The 18,524-nt window shown below is 50.9% G+C and overlaps 7 protein-coding genes across 7 annotated transcripts; 3 read left to right on the top strand and 4 right to left on the bottom strand.

Moving 5' to 3' along the window:
• Positions 1 to 402: 402 nt before the first annotated feature.
• Positions 403 to 2,350, bottom strand: N7539_004177 (uncharacterized protein; the record flags this gene model as incomplete). Its single annotated transcript, XM_056933779.1, has 4 exons — positions 403 to 473; positions 554 to 1,813; positions 1,875 to 1,952; positions 2,008 to 2,350. The coding sequence occupies 4 exons, from the start codon at positions 2,348 to 2,350 to the stop codon at positions 403 to 405; spliced, it is 1,752 nt and encodes a 583-aa protein (XP_056791320.1).
• Positions 2,351 to 3,222: 872 nt separating this feature from the next.
• Positions 3,223 to 4,440, bottom strand: N7539_004178 (3-hydroxyacyl-CoA dehydrogenase family protein; the record flags this gene model as incomplete). Its single annotated transcript, XM_056933780.1, has 6 exons — positions 3,223 to 3,547; positions 3,613 to 3,739; positions 3,797 to 3,817; positions 3,881 to 4,046; positions 4,115 to 4,300; positions 4,363 to 4,440. The coding sequence occupies 6 exons, from the start codon at positions 4,438 to 4,440 to the stop codon at positions 3,223 to 3,225; spliced, it is 903 nt and encodes a 300-aa protein (XP_056791321.1).
• A 1,391-nt stretch (positions 4,441 to 5,831) lies between these two features.
• On the top strand, positions 5,832 to 8,052 carry N7539_004179 (Zn(II)2Cys6 transcription factor domain-containing protein; the record flags this gene model as incomplete). Its single annotated transcript, XM_056933781.1, has 5 exons — positions 5,832 to 5,996; positions 6,070 to 6,230; positions 6,301 to 6,462; positions 6,527 to 7,533; positions 7,604 to 8,052. The coding sequence occupies 5 exons, from the start codon at positions 5,832 to 5,834 to the stop codon at positions 8,050 to 8,052; spliced, it is 1,944 nt and encodes a 647-aa protein (XP_056791322.1).
• Positions 8,053 to 8,615: 563 nt separating this feature from the next.
• N7539_004180 (uncharacterized protein) lies at positions 8,616 to 9,734 on the top strand (the record flags this gene model as incomplete). The annotated part of the gene is made up of 1 exon (XM_056933782.1): positions 8,616 to 9,734. The coding sequence occupies one exon, from the start codon at positions 8,616 to 8,618 to the stop codon at positions 9,732 to 9,734; it is 1,119 nt and encodes a 372-aa protein (XP_056791323.1).
• Positions 9,735 to 10,153: 419 nt separating this feature from the next.
• Positions 10,154 to 12,765, top strand: N7539_004181 (uncharacterized protein; the record flags this gene model as incomplete). The annotated part of the gene is made up of 6 exons (XM_056933783.1): positions 10,154 to 10,251; positions 10,311 to 10,324; positions 10,402 to 10,760; positions 10,837 to 11,284; positions 11,347 to 12,527; positions 12,592 to 12,765. The coding sequence occupies 6 exons, from the start codon at positions 10,154 to 10,156 to the stop codon at positions 12,763 to 12,765; spliced, it is 2,274 nt and encodes a 757-aa protein (XP_056791324.1).
• Positions 12,766 to 13,139: 374 nt separating this feature from the next.
• N7539_004182 (uncharacterized protein) lies at positions 13,140 to 14,151 on the bottom strand (the record flags this gene model as incomplete). Its single annotated transcript, XM_056933784.1, has 2 exons — positions 13,140 to 13,258; positions 13,341 to 14,151. 2 exons carry the CDS (start codon positions 14,149 to 14,151, stop codon positions 13,140 to 13,142), a joined length of 930 nt encoding a protein of 309 aa, XP_056791325.1.
• A 1,674-nt stretch (positions 14,152 to 15,825) lies between these two features.
• N7539_004183 (uncharacterized protein) lies at positions 15,826 to 17,319 on the bottom strand (the record flags this gene model as incomplete). The annotated part of the gene is made up of 2 exons (XM_056933785.1): positions 15,826 to 16,453; positions 16,574 to 17,319. 2 exons carry the CDS (start codon positions 17,317 to 17,319, stop codon positions 15,826 to 15,828), a joined length of 1,374 nt encoding a protein of 457 aa, XP_056791326.1.
• Positions 17,320 to 18,524: the final 1,205 nt, after the last annotated feature.

Below are 18,524 nucleotides of genomic sequence, written 5' to 3' on the forward strand. Positions count from 1 at the left end.
GCCGAGGTCGATCGCTCGCGGATGCATCGCGTTGTCTTGACGGATGTGAACATTTAGGCCAGAGTATTCGAGAATGAGTCAGCGTATTTTTTTTTTAAACACGACTGAATGGGGTCGCGATCTCTTTCTTATCGTTGTCAGGATATTCCATTCCATCGTTCAGAACAGACTGGGACCCCTCAAGGCTGCCTGGATCACTCTGCAATGCCAGAGGGAAGTGCGAAACTGCGAATCAGGTCAGATCTACATTGTGAATTGAATTGAGCAACCGCTTGGAGCGCACACACGCTGTCACTTATTTGAATGGTAAGACGTATTATATCCATAATGAGGTTCATAAAAAATGTCAAAGTTACAGGTGACAATTTAAGTTCAAGTAATGCCGGACCTAATACAACCACCTCAGCTCAGATTAAGCGGAGAGACACACGAGAAGGACGTCAGTTGCGGGGTCTGGAACGCTTCATGTAGACCTAACTGGAAATGTCAGCATCGATCTGAGGACAAGCTTAAATGTAGGATGAGGAATCATAATAGCTGCATGAAGACGTACCGACAATGGCTGCATACATCCCCAATCCGCTCATGGCAATAGCTGCCAGAAAGTAAATGACATGCCAGGTGTTGACAGCCACTTGCATGGGTCCACCGGCCAAGAAACCCCGGATCCATCTCTTGAAAGACGTGTCGCGTCTAGTGACCCGTCCTGTGGCAGAGTCGAATCCCTCTCCCTCAGCTTTGCAGATCGCATTTCGCTGGACATCGTAGCAGAGGGCAAACAATGGAGGAAAGGCATATGTCAAGCTCACGAGCATTGAGGCGGCGACAACGCTGACAAACCCGAAATAGTCGGGAATCGCAGCTGCAATGACAAAGGCAACGATCCACCAGAGTGGGACGATGACCGCATATATCATTTTCCCCCGTCGGGTCGTGATGGGCGGTGCCTTGAAAAGATCAAGGAGGACATTGTTGTAAAAGACTTTGATGCCAATGTTGCCATAGAGGCCTCCCGAGATCAGCGCAGCTAGTAGTGAGACGACATTGCCCACGGTCTGCCATGCAAAGATGCTCACCCCTTGGTAGCTTGGATTGTAGCTGTACTGACCCTGGAGGTAGTAGATCACGCAGCCGTAGGTGAGATAGACCGCGTAGATGAAGAACTGGGCAGTCCACATGGCTTTGATGAAATCACGAGGTCGTTTCATTTCTGCGAGAAACTCCACAAACAACTGCGCACCGGCATAGGCTGTGACACCTGAAAGCATTCCGTTGACTGCCCCGACGAGATTCTTGGAGGGTATCAAGCTGTAGTGAACAATAGGGGGATACCGACCATCACCATCGGGCTTAATCGACGAGGGATTAACCGCGCTTCCCGCAGAACCAAGCGTTGAAATACTGTAGTTGGGTGGAGACTTGGCCATGACCGCGATTGTCATGAAAACGACGAACAGGTTCAACCAGACCGCCAGGTTGGCAAACCATCCATAGTTCCTCAGCGTCCGAACTTGAGTGATAAGAAACCCAGCACATGCAAAGATCGCCGGACAGACTGCAGAGCACAATCGAAACTGAGACATTTGGGAGATGTTCTGCCCAAATAACATCACGACTTGGCCAAGGATCAAGAGCAGAGAGATGCCTTGGCAGATGTTGGTTATGAAGCGGCCATAACGACCAATCGTGCGAAACCCGAGATCACCGTAATTACGGACTGGAAACTGTAGGCTATCGACCCCAAGGAAGACTCGCCAGATCAGGTAGCCCGAGTACCCAGCCATAATCCCAAAGACTGTGTAAAAAGCAATTCCTGCCGGTGAGTCGAGTGTCAGTCATCATGTTCCTCGAGCAAGCCGACCTGGAGATCTCACCTGGTCCCCAGCCTAGAGTGCCCATGGTGAAGCCCGTGCCGTATGGGCCGAGGATATCGGTAGTGATCAAGAAAAAGCCTTGATGAAGATTTGATTAGCATTCTACTGTCTCTGACCAGTTTGAGCCACTTACATGCCCCCCAAGATGTCAATCTCAATGCACGACTCGCATTTGCCCATTCTTCGTCTGTGATCATGATTCGTCGCTCCGCCTGGGTAAAGTCGATCTCATCCAGACGGCCACAAGGAAGATCGTCTCCATGACTCGGCTCACGGAGGCTGGCCAGGATACGCCGAAGCTGAAAGGAAGGCGCGTCGAATGTCAGTTCCTCCTTTCGAGTCTGCTCGGCGTAGTAGTGGTACTCTTCGAAGCTGACACTTGGATCGTAGGGTTCACGAGCCTGCGGTTTGATGGGAGTAAAGACAGCAAGCTCCTCGCTTTGAAAGTTATCGGTGAAACCCTTATGTTTTTCCATGATGGAGAATAGTCTGGTGTGTGTGGAGTAGATGATTGCAAAGTTGTGGGAGAACAACAGCCTCTACATGAGGTGGACGGACTGAAGGTTGCGACCCACGCAAACGGGCGCCAGCCCCATAAGATGAGATGAAAGACATGAGACTGTCGAGATACTACATCAGCTTGTGAGTTACTAACGTGGCTGAGACTTGAGATCCTTATCGTGGAGTGTTCAGCAACACGAGGGGTTACAGCCAAGCAGACGGCAACCCCTTGCTGTGGATGAGGAGAGACATTGGGTCGGCTAACGAGACGACCCAGGATGCTGACCACCTGCAGCCCGATTGGAAATCCCAGGTAGAGAAAAGATACCCTAGTGGATAATAGGTCAGTTCAGAGCCAAATCTTCCAGAATGGTGTCAACTGATTATCCTGTTTCCAAAGGGTGCTTTTCTTGTCAGTGTATGCTAGTGTGGTACCCGGAGGTACAGTACGTGGGCGCACCACCGTCATGCAGGCAGTTCCGGGGAGGTAGTCGATGGTACTGTGTCACAAGAGCTGACTGCGCGAACCAAAGTAACCTGACATGATCGTGAAAATGGTTGTTCATAGAAGAAGATTTGGTAAAAGTACGTGTAAACGGCGAGAATAACTCCACGGCCTTCTTCTTTTGGACGACCCATTGGAATATCTTGATGAAAGCTTCACGACCAGAAAATATCGGCGGATTCGGAGTTAATGAATAGACCTGCAAACATCAAGATCCAAGAGTTGTGACACTATGAGTATAATTCCTTGTAGTTCAAACTGTGTCTGGGTGTATTCAGATGTGATAATCAAGAAATTCATCTTCGTATTCATAATCTACGGCGTGGCACTGTCGCTTGATGACTAGAGATTTGCCGTGCTGAGTTCGTTTCCTGTCTCGACAGCATCGCTTCGATAGTTGTAAAATCCACTGCCGTTCTTGACACCAAGACGTCCGCTTTCAATCATCCGCTGGAGATAGATCCTTGGCTCTGTGGGAATCCCCGTGCGTGAGTCTGCATAGTGATTCTCAATGTCCAAGACCACATCAAGTCCTACAACATCCATCTGTTCGCACGGTCCCTTGGGAGTCTTGAGCACGTCTTTGAAGATTGCATCAATCTCCCTTGGTGAGCAGACACCCTCGGACAATGCTAGCAGCGTTTCGCGCTTGATCGCAGCCCAGATTCTGGAGAAGGTCAGTCGGTTCAGATATTGAGGAATGGCAAGTTCGGACTTGGGAAGTATACTCACCGATTGTAGATGTATCCAATGGAGTCTTTTTTCACATGAAATGGTGAGAAGCCATGAGCTCTACTCTGCTCCATCAATAACGAGATGACATTGGGATCGGTGTGTTGGTGACCCATGATTTCAATTGCTGCGATCGGTACCTATTAGTATTGAGATTGAATTCAAAAATCCAGGCCGACATTACCAGATGTCTCAGGCGGCCAGTCTGTGTACTCTACGTTAGCGATATTCCTATCTCAAATTTATCGGGCATGCTGCGGGACCTTACAGCAATGAGCACTCAGAATCCTGTTGCTGTGCTTCAACTCCAATCCCTCGATAATCTCCGAAATCCCGTAGCTGCTGGAATTGGAGGCAATGATGGTGCATGCTGGTGACCAACTGTCCAGCTGAGTAATGACTTTCTGCTTCAAAGCCCGATTCTCAGGCACACACTAGAATGATCATGTCAGCGAACCTATCTAGGACTGTCCAGTGGGCCGATTCGGTGCTGATCACCTACCTCTACGACGAGCCAAGCGTCCTGGAGAATCGTTTCTAAGGCATCTGGCTGAGCCACTTTCACTTCCCCATACTCTTGCCCAGAATCGAGTGCGGCACTACGAAGCTGCTTCACGTAACTGAGGCCCTCTTCTAGTTGCTTCTTTTGAAGATCGACAAGACAAACAGTGCCACCTCGGCGCGACCACTGTCGATTGTCAGCTTTGCTTCATTAACTCGGGACCTAGACAGAATACATTGGGTACTCACCATGAACGCAAGGCGCCGACCTTGGGTGCCTGCACCAACAATGACAACCGAGCCAGCAGGTCTTTGAGTGACAGCCATTTTCGATGCTTGAATTTGAACAGAAGACACTCAATGGTAATTTCCGATCCCAAGACTCAGGTCACTCGTCTTTTGCCGTAGTCGTTGAGAACTTTCGATATTGTTCTTTGAGACGGTTCAGAGCTGATTTGATGCTCGCAATATCGGTCACCCTATTCAACAGATACTTGTAGGAAGAAAGTCCAAGTTTGTTGTTCACGGTCTCGCTCATCTTCTTTGACTGATATACTTGGAATGGACGTGTTCGCTCGGAACCGATCTCAAGTCATGTTGGGGTCTCCGCACAGCGAGTCGATCGGCTCTGAGCCGATGAGCCGATGAGCCGATGAGCCGATGAGCCGACCCCACTCTCTGCAGATTGAGAACCGTGATTGGGGACATTGGGGTTCCACGTCGGATCCGATGCCATCTCAACTGTTGCTTTTGTCGCCATACAAAAGGTCAAACCAAAGGGCAGGCACTCGGCACAAGGACCGCTTCAATCGCCATTATATAAAGTGATGTGCATTGAATTTCAAGCAGAGCAGAACATACCTTTTCTGACTGGCTGGTACATGGTAACCTCTCCAAGAGCCTGCCATTTTCCATTCATGAAAGAGACCATCGTGCTGAGGCTGATCTACTCAACGAGACAGTAACCGTAGTGGTAGAGTGAACCGCGCAGCTATGCCCTAATCTTTTGAAGACGACCACCTCGAGTCAGTTGACCAGTCAGTTGAATGAATTTCCAAAAGATGCGGTTCCTGCCACTTTCAGCATAGGAAACGCGACCGCAGATTTGTCCCGCTATTGATGACCATCGAAGGGAACTTAACACCTCATATACTGATAGTATTCAGCCGGTGAGAGATTGATCTTTCTAATGAAGGCCAAGAGCCAGCCACTCATTGCAAGGGAGCAAAAGTCATCCAAAGTAATGTCCGGCCCCAAACTGCCCAGCAAAGGAGTCTCCATTCATGCGTGAGAATATACACACATTGCCGCCATGAGAGGCGTGGGTCGTCGCAACAAGTACCGTAGTAGTCAAAAGGCTTATCATTCGACCATGTTTTCCGACCCCATCCATGCTTTGAGCCTGTGCAGGGGACCAGGGGGCCAAGCTACCCCGGATTCTCCGTTTCAGATTTGCTAGATTGAGCTTAAGCAAACGGCGAAACATGAAATTGTAATGAACGTGCAGGGCATTGGTATGATTCCCGAGTATGGAGCATGTAAGCTGGGGTATTTCCCCGTGCCAGCGACTCGCTAACAAACTTTCGGCATCAAAAAGTTTACGCCATCTCGGCTAGTCTGCGGGGGTGGACAACCACAGCTGCCCATTTCAGCTCTTCACTCCCCCATCTGCTATTTGAAACCAGCTTCCATGAGACTGTGTCGCCCGTCGATTCATCATGAGCAGCGAGCGCGCTCACCGGCGTAAGCAGTTCTCAAGTTGCGACGCTTGTCGCAAGTCTCGCGTCGCTTGCGATGCGCTGCGACGACGCTCCATGCATGGAGTATCAAGCGTCGCCACCTGTACCCGCTGTGCGGCTCGGAACCGACAGTGCAGCTTTGAGGTACGCTCCTTTTGCATCGAGAAGAACAGCATTCGAGTTCGAGATCGAGTTGCTGATACCATTTTGTCTCTAGTGGATGAAGAAGGTGGTCTCCAGGGCTGATGGGTCTAGTCCTTCATCGGATCGCTGGAACTCTCTCCTCTCTCCTCCTCCGTCTTACGGTCGAAGTCAAGGAAATTCATTCCATCTGTCTCCACAGTTCCATGATTTGGGCGCTGAAACACCTCACAATGGGTAAGTCTACTCCGACATCGACGCATTTACAATGGTCAGTTAAAAACTGAGTCATCGTCTCCGTGTGCAGTGTGGATAGCAGTCCTGCGCGTGGAGATCATGGAACCCCAACGCAATCGGTTCGGTCCTCGATGGTCAGCTTGGACGTGACGGACTGGTTGCGATCGATGTATGAAGATGTCTTCGAACAGGTCTTTGGCTCTTGGCTGGGAAGCTATAGTTGCCCGTTCTCGTAAGTAGCTAGGCGGAAAATCCCTCACATGCAGTGTCAAACCCAGGATCTAACACACGCCCAGGTTTGGTGAGAATGGCCATCTCGAAGGCGGGACGAGCGACAATCCGAGGTTCTCTGTCTCGGTCAGCATTTCGTCTCTCTGTAGGCAATTTGATCAGTTGATGAAGGATCTGGAAAAGCAGAGCGCCTCGGGATCACGAGCGCAGCCCCCAACACAAGCAGAATTGGTGAAAGAATGGCAAATCGAAACAACGCTCAACCAGGCAATCCAGACATTTTCCGCTCGGTGGCTTCCTTTGACCTTCCTGTCAGAGACTGAGAAGCAAGCACAGACACCCTTGATTCAGAGCCTTTGGCGGGAGTTACGGCAGAATGTTCCCAAGTCTATGAATCGACCATGTTATCGATCAATGCTGAGTCTTTACTTGTTCGCTATGGTCCCTGTACCGGTAGGTATACCGGAAGAGGAAGAGGAGAACGGTGTTCCGGCACAAGTCTGCGTGCATGCCGCTTTGCAGCAAGTACAATTCTTGCGAGCACGTCAGCGGAGTCTCGAATTCAATGGTTCGAAGGTCTCCTTGCTCTCGGACCAAGCCACGCCCATCTCTACGCCAGAGCAGATTCGCTCAGAATTTATCCATATTGAGAGCATGATCTATTGGGCTGCCATGACGTTTGATACATCCTCGGCCCTGACCTTCAACACCAAATCAATTCTATCGTCGGGACTACTGGGCTGGGAAGCAGAATCATCCTGGCGAATGGTTCAGACATGCACAAACATCTTTCACGAACAGTCTGAGACGTGGCGCAGTAGCGGGGTTCTGGTGACCGAAGAGACTGCCAACCAGATTATCGGTGCGGCTCACGCATGGAAGTTGCGGGTATGGAAGATGGGGACGATATTGAAGGAAGCACTCCGAGAAGGTCACGGCGAGGACGCTGTTTATCATGCGTACACTTCGGCCGCAGAAGCCATCAGGCAGTTCAACGTCACATATCGTCCCTTGTTAGCTGCATGTGAAAGACGTCTTCAATTCTTGTCACAGCAGACCAAACTGCGATGGTGTAAGTCATTCTGCTCCCTCATTGCATATTCAAGACGGGCAGTTGCTAATATCTTCCTGTCCTGTAACAGATGAACTTATGGTGCATCATCACTTGAGTATTCTCATCATGATCGACGCCATTGAAATCGCGTCAAGAGAGGACATTCTTGAGAAAATGAGTGTCACCAAATCGGACGCACAAGGCAGTCTTCTCAACTGCCTGCAATTTGGCCTTAGTAATTATTTCACCATCCCAACACGGCAGGGCTCGGATAATCAGCCTGGACCCTTTCCGTTGGTGGCTATTGACCCTTATCCCCACCATCTACTTGCCGGTGTGCAACTTTTGTGGAAAGGAATTGAGCGAGATTTTGATGATGGCCAGATGGATCAGACAACCTGCGAAAACTTGCAGTCTATCTTGCTTCAAACACTCGAGCTACTGCCGCAGACATCCAAATCGGTTCGCAAGGGTACCGAGCAGGCTCGTCTTGCGTTCCTTAGGCGAGAGGTACACTCTGCAGACCTGTCAATTTGATATTCATGATCGCATGATCCGCGCTGGACCTTTCCTTATAAATCCTTGATTTTTGATCTGCACTACACTGTAGTGTTTCTGGAAGAGTGCGGGGAGTTTTTGAAAGTGCCCGTTGGTTTTGAAACTCGCCATTCATCTGGAGGCGCGTCAAGGCTTTCAATTTTCTCTAAGCATTATGACATAATTACATTACGCCCATGAATGCACATCTCCGATTTGTGCCGATACTGAAAAGGAAATACTTAAGATATCTCAAGACCACTCACACCACTTGTAAGGCGCGTAGTGAGCCAGCGGGCAAATATCTTCCGTCGGGTAATTCGATCGGAAAATTGCAAACCCACTTCCAACGCACCTCGAGTGATCTACCTCGTTAGCCGCATGATGGGGAACTTGAGATCTACGTGCTATAGCGCATACTGGCGGATAAATAAGGTGTTACTGGAGGGGAAGATGCTCGACCAGATGAGTCTTTGGATCACTCGCGAGGAGTTTCAACTTTCCCTTCCTCGTTTTTGGATCGCGCATTTCCATCAAACTCATCCAGGAAGAAAGCCTTCAAGATGAACGCGTCGCAGCGCCCAGTCCCCTTGTCACAGATCATGCCTCCGCTCGTACTGGGTGGGGCAGGGTTTAGCCATCAGGTGCATCAGAATCCAAACGCGACGCAGACTCTTAAGGTTCTCCAAAGAGCATTCCAGCTTGGATTACGCGCTATCGACACCTCGGCCTACTATCATCCATCGGAGATACTACTTGGAGAAGCCTTGTCCCATCCTGATATGAGAAATCGATACTCGCGCGACCAGTATCTTTTGATGACCAAGGTCGGTCGAATAACTGCGACGGAATTTGACTATTCGTCGGCATGGGTTCGGAAGTCAGTGTTACGCTCGCTAGAGCGACTTCATACGCCTTATCTTGATGTGGTGTTCTGCCATGATGTCGAGTTTGTTCCGGAGGCAGAGGTCATGGAGGCTATCGGTGTCTTGTTAGAGATGGTACACGAGGGCCTGATTAAATACATCGGCATCTCGGGCTATCGAATCGATGTACTGGCCCAAATTGCTCAACGCGCTCGGACTGAATTTGGCAGACCTCTCGATATCATCCAAAACTGGGCTCAGATGACACTACAAAATGACCGACTTGCCCGAGAAGGGCTGAACGCCTTCAGAGAGGCCGGTGTCACCGTCGTTTGCAACTCCAGTCCTCTTGCAATCGGTCTTTTGCGGGCGAATGGGGTTCCTGTCGGCGACTTGGGTGATTTTCATCCCGCGCCTCTTGGTCTCAGAGTCGCAGTCAAGAAAGTGGCCGACTATCTCGATCAGATTGGAGAATCTCTGGCGGAGCTGGCTCTTCGCCATGCCATGCGTCGTGCTCAAGCTTTTTCTAGTCCTGACTTCCGTATTGCCACCATCACGGGCATCACTTCTGTTGCCGAGGTGGACGAGAACCTCCGTACAGCCCAGGAAGTGCTTCAAGTATCAAGCGAGCCCCGGTGGCTCTGGAACGATGAAGCTGCAAGGCTTGGTGATGGCGATATAATCCGAGAGAAAAAGGATCAGCTCTTGTGTGATCAAGTTCACCGGATATTGGGAGAATGGCTGGATTATTGCTTTCCAAGTCCAGGCGATGACTGGGATGTGACCACTAAGAAGCCTATTGTTGCAAGTCTGTGAAACTCATTGCTAATGCAATTGATGGTTTTAATTGTTAGCCAGGGTATGGTTGCGATGTAGAATAACATAGTTGTGGGGAGTGGGGACCACTCACTCGAGGATTCTCGTGTTCCAGTAGATTCATAAATCACTTCTCTAAGCGGCAGATACTCTGTTTGACAATTGATCCTGCGCGATGGCGTGGAAACAAATCTTGAAACCTGATCCAGGTGTGTTCAACCCGACTGGGGCCTTCGAGGCTCGATTGATTTTCAGTCGATAGACACTTTGAAAGCCAAGAAGTTTAGGCTAATCTGCAGCGGCCATTTGGCAGTCGACAGTGCAGCACCAAGTCTCCACTTCGCTAGTCCTCCCCGCAATTCCTTCTCCGCATTAGAACGGTCGGTACAGTTTTGCTCGACCACTTGTCACCCATTAACATGAAGGCCACTGGAGGCCACAAAGGCCAGCCAAGAGTTCTGAGAGCCTGCGATTCATGCACATACGCAAAGCAAAGGTGTGATGGACAGCAACCGTGGTATGTTATCAGTCCAGCGCTGAAGTCGAGGATCCACACTGATTGTTCGTCTCTTGCAGCCGGCGTTGCGCAGGTTCGTGCATGACGAATCCCCAAGTATGAATCCATATATCTGACAAACTAAATCTGACCATCGATCCGGCTATTCAGAGCGCAAGGAGGACTGTAAGTTCACCAAGGAAGTGCGAAAGCGCGGCCGGCGACCAAGAAACAGTCTCGGTCCCGTTCACCGGGCAGACGACATGGATGGGGACAGGGAATCCCAAAAGACTCAGTCGGCAAGTCCTCATGGCACGATATTTTCGAGCGGCACATCGACGCAGGAGGGCCTTTCGGTCGAGTCGTCCCTGGATCCCCGGTCCTATCTGACAAGCCCTCCTGGAGCGGACAAATCGTCAGGAAAGGATCTAGTGTATCAGAAACGCGACGACTTCTTGAACGGGATGTTCCCGACGCCAAAGACTAGCGTCCGACTTGAACCTCTCCAAAATGTGATGTCTCCCACTCATGTAGGTAGTGCCTGTGTTGTCGAAGATTGAGGCTCCCTGTATGCTAGCCCTGAATTTACATCGCTAACCCCAGCAGATTTCTCTCGACCATCGTGGATCGCTACCAAGCATTCACCAGGCAGTCTTTGATAATGTTCCCGGACCGCGTTCCGATCCATTCACTCTACGGACACCCTACCGCTGCCTAGAATCAGTTCTTCCTCGCTTGAGTGGCATCCTTCTCGCCGAAGAAGCATCTGAGATGGTAGAAATATTCTTCAATGAAAAGCACAATTCCATGTTCAAATCTACGTCACCTTACATGCTGGCTCATGTATTGCATCCTTCCTCGGTCCTTCATCCTACGGATGCACGTCCAACTTCACCTGCCCTCATCGCAGTCATCCTCTTTTGCGTCACGCAAACTGCGGATATGCGGATATTCGATACACCAGGTGCTCGGGAGCGCACGAGTGTTGACTTGTACCGGCTGTCAATGGACCTGCTTCAGTCAGAAGACCCGGACAACTACTTTAGATCATCGGGTAAGCACCTTGAACTGCAAGTGTCTCAAATGTGAATATCTACAATTCCTAACAAGCAGTAGATGGGTGGCAATTTCATCCTCATCCCAGCACCGGCCCACCAAGCAACTCTCATACAGCACCCGACCGGCAAAGTAGCGGCACGGCCCTTTTGCCGCGCCAACTCGGCTCAACCGATACAATCTTGGCTGTAGCAATCTTGACTATCGTGATCTCTGGGGGACATTATAAGGCGGATGCGCTCAAATGGCGGGACAAGCTGATCCGGCTCGTGCGAGCAAGTGGACTCAGCATGGAAGACCAGGACATCGATCTTGGTCCAGTATTCTGCGGACTTTATAATGGCGATGCCACTTTTCGGAGATGGATGGTCGCCAAAGAAGAGCGTAGGCGGCTGTTCTGGCTTATATACTGTCTAGATCGTCATTTGGCCTTATCTTTCAACATGCGTACAAGCATTGCCGAGGGGACCTTTTGTGTCCGGACGCCCTTGCCCGAGAAGCTGTGGCAAACGCTTGACACGGTCGATCTGAACAATGTCCCTGCAAACGGACTCGGCCCCCCATCACAGATTTCAGGGACCGGGTTCTTCGAATACTTTCTACCCTTGGCAAGGGTCTTGGGTCATATTATTGATCTCCACCACCTCAAGGCCCATCCCACGCTAGGGCGGTTCATCCCACTCGAAGCCATCCAGCATATCGAGACCATGATTGCACAGCGAGAACAGGAAGTCAACGATCTGGAGAATCACGCGGAACCGACTTACCCCAATGATAGTGCTGCGCGGTCTCATCCTCCATCGTCCGACGCGGGAATACCTCCCCGGGTCGATTCCTACGGATCTCCCTCGGCGACCATGACAAAGGACTCCAAGGTTCAACTGGTCAAGATCTACAGCAGCTACCTACTGCACGTCTTCTACATCCTTCTGCATGGGAAATGGGATCCTATTTCCATGATAGAAGACCGGGACGATTGGATTACTTCGGAGAGCTTCGTGACATGTGCTTCGCATGCCCTGAGCGCGTCGGGGGTCGTCTCACAGATTCTCACCATCGATCCGGAGATGACTTTTATGCCATACCTTTTCGGCATCTATCTGCTGCAGGGAAGTTTCATCCTTCTTCTTTTTGTGGATCGCATGCCAGAACTGGGACCCAACCGTTCTGTGGAAGAGGTCTGCGAAACGATCATCCGGGCCCATGAAGTCAGCGTCGTTACCCTCGATACAACCTTCCAAGTAAGTGAGCTTGTTCAAAGAGAGCGGAGAAGCGTGATTTGCCCCGGCTCATGCCTGATGAAAGTGCGCCCTTCTAATCCTTGTGTTTGGGCAGAAAAATTTCCGCAAAGTCTTCCGATCAATGCTGTACGATGTCCAGCAAGCTGGACCGCACTCGTGGGATGAGCACAAGGCTCGACGCAGAGAGTTACTCTCATTATATCGATGGACACCGCTGGCGCAAGGTCTTGCATATTGAATTGAATTCTTCATATATACCCCTTTTCCTTTTCTAATGATAAGTGTATCGAACGATTACCTAGTGAAAGTGATCAGCTACCTTAGGATACGAAGGATGTGTTTGGAGTAGCGTGATATGAGAAGCTACTAAATCTTGTTACGAGGTGGACCATGCCGTGTCGTTGATTAGAATTTACTGCTTATGATCAAATAATTCGAATCAAAACCACAATTACGCTCATGGCCGTCAACCAAGAAACAGTCCACATGATCAGAAAAAGCACGAAAGTAAAAAAAGAAGTAGTGCTCTGCCACAGCGCCAGGTACATATAACAAATGGGTATCGCAATTTACACCTCCCAATTCGCCTCCCACTCACATATAGCTCTCTCTTCACTGACGCCCCGGCGGCAGCTCCTGGATTCCATGCTTTGACGGGACGTACCCTTCCGGGCTCTCCATCGTGGCCGGCAGTTCGGCCGCATACTTTCTGCTCCGATCATTCGGCGAATCTGACAATACTTTCATCAGCAAATGGATCATTTTTACTGTCTTCATGGCAATGGATGTGCTTCCTTCCTGCGCCAAACATACCTTGCGATGGCTGGCGATGATGGAAATCCGCCGGCAACTCAGCAACAAACCCCTGTTTAGCCGAGCCACGTTGCGACCCTCTTGAAGGCGAATACGCCGACTGCTCCCGGATGGATCCCGTCGGCGACCGAGGCAACTCGTACGATCTCAACGAGCCCATATCCGAATGTCTCCTCGACGACGACAACAGCGAGTCCGACCGCGCCACCGAGGACCGATCAGCCGGATTGATCGTTTTGAGTCTTCCACCTTCCACATACCCCTGCAAGACTCCCGCATCCAGTAGCTCCGCCTTTTTGATCAACCGGTCGACCAGGACCTTCGACGCGGCCTTGAGTTGACCCTTGACAAAGGACACCAAGGTGATATTGCAATTGATCTCAATATCTTCCTGGAGATAGAGGCCGTTCTCAGGCGCGCGATCATGTCGGAATTCCGTAAACTTCCGCGGCTCGTTCACTTGGTTTCCCGCAATGCGCCACCTGCTCTTGATCTCGATGCCCAGAGGCACGAAGGTGTGCGTTTCCAGACCCCAGTCTGTGTTGTGGAAACAGCCGTGGAAATTCACTTTGCCGGAGCCAATCTTGCCCAGGCCCGGCAGGTATTGCACCCGTTCGACGATCTCGTACCAGGAGAAGTAGAATTCGTCGGCGGCGGCATCGCGGGGTGCGGCGATGGGCTGGTAAGATAGAACGAGGGGGTTCAAGGTGATGATCTCGCCATGACTGTGTAGGATGTCCAGCGCTAGTTGGCGCGGCACGCAGGCGGGGATCGGCGTGAAATGCGTGTAGGACTCCCTTTTGCGCAGCATTATCAAAAGTGGAGATGAGTAGGTGCGAGAGGTTGCAGCTCGTCTTGGTCTGCGCGGTCGGTCCAGTGCTGAGATTGTGATGCTAATGGAGAAGAGTGGGTGCGGTCTACGAGGGACTATTGAAACGTTCACGTTCAGATAGACAGCTCAAGTCTGATCACGTCCAAGCCTCGGTCGGGGGAGATGAGGTACGGTGAGTGATTAGGAAGCCGGTCGTTTGATCGAGGAGCAAGTGCTGGGGACCCGACCCCAGTATCTTTATTTGCTTGGCACTGAATCGCTCAACCTTCGATTGATGAGTATTCTCAGCCTCAGCCACCTGTCGAGAACCAAACACTACCATGGAACGTTGGGGGAAGGCGGGCGCAGAGATGCGAAAGAGGGGCATTATGACGAGGAAAGCGACCTTTTGGCAGTGCATCTCCCGGAATCAGAAAGGCTATTCTTTGGGTCACCAACTCCACTTGAGAAATAAACTTCACTTGAAGCTCGCGAGGCCCGATGATTTCTCGCTTGCGGGTCACTAGAGTCACAGTGACTCCTCCGTCACTAGACTCACTACTACATCTATGGGGCCACTATAACTAAGGTATTGTAGCAAATACATTCGAGACGTGAACATTAATCGGAGCAGAGGGGTGATAGTGAAGAGTGGTCTATATTTAGGGCAGAAAGGCTATGCACATCTGGAATTTTACGTGGCAAGGAACACATCTGTATTTAGCATGAACAGTAGACTTTCATCCGCTTTTCCCTGCAACTTCTGAATTGCGCTACATCATCGTGTGCTAGAGGGTGAGTGAAGAAAATGGACCGTAGAAAGGATCGAAAAGAAATCGAATGAAGAATTGAAGAGGTATAGTACCACGATTCCCATAGTCGAGCATCATATGAAAAGGGTATGACATGAATGATCACATCGAAAATTGCACAACCCTAGATGAGTAGACATCAAGCATAGGAACGCAGCCGTAGACATGGATACTATGAGGTGTTGACGCGATGCAGACCCCGAGACAACCATGAATGGAAATAACATTTCTCTCTCTGCAGTCTGCGGTATACCTCACTGAATGAGCATTTGAGTTTCTGTTCTTGAGTTGTGTTCCAAATTTGGGCATGGCTGCAGCCACTGGTCTAGACCTCCCGGACTCTCCAGCGGCGCAGCGGAGCGGAGGATCTACAGAACAGAGATGTCTAGTCTCTATCGTCGACCAAGTCCTAATTCGAGAAATGTCAATCTCAATTCAGGGGGCGTCAGAGCAAGGGATCAGAACAGCCAGTTTATGGGTCTTTCGGGGGTACAGAGAGCACTGTCACACTGGCACTATGGTAGCATGGATGGCGGCGAAGGTGTAGTGTCGCACCCATGTGACTCTGGCTTTTCTCGACTACAGTCAGCTTGCATCGAGGCAATCTCACGTCAGCCACACGTGGATCCGCATGGGTTGACAGGCCAGCCGACTGGGCGACCGATCATGGCGAAATACTTTCTATCAGATGTGCCGACAGTATCGAAAGATCCACTATCAAAGGGTCACACACCATGCTCCGAGAGAAGACGTTTGAGTACAGAGTAGCGCTGGTCGCCTCTTGGTTGATTTGGATGAAGGCCGCCAGCAGGAATCACCCCCCACGATGCAACTTAAGCACGGACGTAGGTCTTGTGTCATGTCAGGTATTGGCACCCCAACCGGTAGAGAATCTCCAATCCTGTCCGACCTCGCTAATACCGCGAGCCAAGCCAACCACATTATCAACAAACCCACCTTCACCCCGGGCGACGCGTTGACGACGCTCTGATTCAGCGGCAGAGTCCTGAGTCCGGGTATTGACGATCTGCGCTGTTGTCAGTCCCTGCATTCGCTCTGCGTCCAGTCTCGTCAGCAGATTGTCCCGGTCGGAGCGACGGGTCCAAGCCGCCTGCTTGACAGCGGGCGCCCACCACTCTGCCAGAGCAGATTCATCGCGACCCTGTGCAAAGATACGGACCAAGCCATTTCCCCACTCGGGAATCAGGCTCGCGTTCCATCGGGCAGATGCGATCTCGTAGCGCTTCTCCATGAACCAGATAATCGGCCACGTGATAATCCACAGCTGCAGTAGCACGACTATCCACCAGACAAAGTTATTGGTACGAAGCCGATTGATCCAATGCGGAGAGTAGATTGTAACAGTCCTGTGGGCCTGCGTAATGCCCTGATCGATACTGCCACGGTAGTTCAGCTCGCGGATATGGGTGTTGAAAATGTTGCGCATAGCCGTGCTGTCGAAACCCTTCAGCTCGCGATGGATGGTAAACCTAAAGAATCACGCAACATGAGTTGAGTCAGCAGTCACTCGATCTTGCAATCACGATTCAAAAGATCAGACCAAGGGAAAAAAAAAGTGAGGACTCAAAAAATCAACGCGAGTGACATACGATTTGACGGGCGATGGGTCCAGACAGTATCGCTCGCACCAAAGCGTCAAGTCCTTCCTGAGACTGGGCTCTGTGATAGCAGGGAGCTCTGCCTGCTCGTCATTATAGTGAGCCTCCTCGAGGTCCGGCCCGAGGAGCGCGGCATCGCTGTCAGTTGACTGTTGAGGGGTCCGCACAGTCTTGCGCGGCTTGTAAGTGCGCGACCGCATTCTACCACCTCGAAATACAAGAGCATCATCGTCATCTCTGATCACATTCAACTCCAAGAAATTGATGTCCATTGGCTGACCCTCCCATCCTGTCAATATCGTCTCGGCCAGGTCAAGCCGAAATTCAAAGTCGACCACTTGATTGGTCTTCTTGTCTTTGTCGTCCTTGGAGGAGTCGGTGTGCGAGCCCCGAATATGTAGCATAGGCCGCACCGGAAGTTTCAACTGTCGCCGAATGAGTTCGAACAGCTCCTCCGCATTATGTGACAGCTGTGGCGCGAGGCTCACAACTCGAGCATCATGAGATCGGACGCCTGTGGATCCCGGAATAGCGTAGGCTGAGTCGACGACGCTTAGAGGCCGAAAGGGCACGTTTGAACGCGACGGGGCGATTTCGCGGGCCTGCGCAGGAATCGGACTGGAATCGAATTCAGGTTCATCGGTATAAGGAGGCGGTAGATCGTCTTCATCGGGGAGGGAATGCAGCGAGTGCGACGAAGCGGCGTCCGCGCGATCGTCGGTGTTGATGCGGCCCATGGTTGATGTATCGTTCCGGGTGAATCGTCGAGCGGGGGAATTCTTTTTCTTTAGGTATGTCTGAAGGTTGTTTCTCGTCGAACCCGTTTCAACCACCTAGTCGGGCAAGGTGAAAGAGAACCTTGAGCCGCGACACTACAACAGGCAGCCGTAAGGCTTTCGGCTGACAGAGCTTGAGTTTCAGTCGCCTCCTGTCAGCTCGGCGGCTCTCAGATCTCGACTCCACACGCTTTCATGGGGGCTTAGCAGATCCACCAGTGCTCTCTGGCAAATGGGAGGTTCGACTGAGCCATTGCACGATCGACGATCCGTAAATGATCATATTCATCCGCATGATTCAAGATCCAGAGTATAATTCTTGAACACCGCTTATCAGTAGGCGTGGGAACCTCAAAGATCTTCAGAAACAAGTCTCCTGAGTTGTCAAAAGTATCGAGTCAAGTTCCAGTCGTGATCATTGGAACACTGAGACGGAACATCTTGAGTCCGCGCCGAAGTTCTGGGTCAATATCAGGACGATCGACATCCTGGTTGACCGAACCTCGAAGGTTCTTGCGCCCCGAACCCACGCTAACAATAACTGTACACGATTCTTGGAAGATGTTTTCTTACCTTGAGCGAACCTTCTATCACGTGCAAGCCCGCTTTCGGGACATCACGGCGGGCTACTCAAGACTTTCTTATTGCTTCTGAATTGATTACCGGTACTCTGAAGTCTTGTTCGGGGGATCTATCGCACCTGGGTCAATTCAAATGGAGGAGGCATAACGAGGGCATCATTGTCCGACATGTGCTTGAAAGAAGCCCTCTTCACCCTCTTCACAGTACAAACACGGATGGTAGACAGAATATAGCTCAACCCGAAGTCCCTTAAAACGTCCTACGGATCGCCGACGCAGTGCTCTAGTCAAAAACCCCAGGAATGTTTTCCTCGCTATCGTGTCTCATGAAGTCATGTCGCTATGGGACCGGAACGAAACCCATGAGTGGAGGGATGTTTGTGGCCACCGAGAAATACTACTGTATTGCCAAAGCATACTTGCGTGTTTCGGCAAGAAAGGGCCCCTGGTGACAGGCAGTGTGCTACTGACACGAGTTGAGTGACAGTGACCTACAATAAGAACCACTTGTCGCAAGATGTGGTAAACCATGGAGCGCCTTAGGTTCTCCTGACATTCCCTTCGCTACCGAAAAGGCCCGCCACC

The sequence above is a fragment of the Penicillium diatomitis genome (genome assembly GCF_028827545.1).
Source record: "Penicillium diatomitis strain IBT 30728 chromosome Unknown utg000004l_segment0_segment0, whole genome shotgun sequence".
Taxonomy (NCBI): domain Eukaryota; kingdom Fungi; phylum Ascomycota; class Eurotiomycetes; order Eurotiales; family Aspergillaceae; genus Penicillium; species Penicillium diatomitis.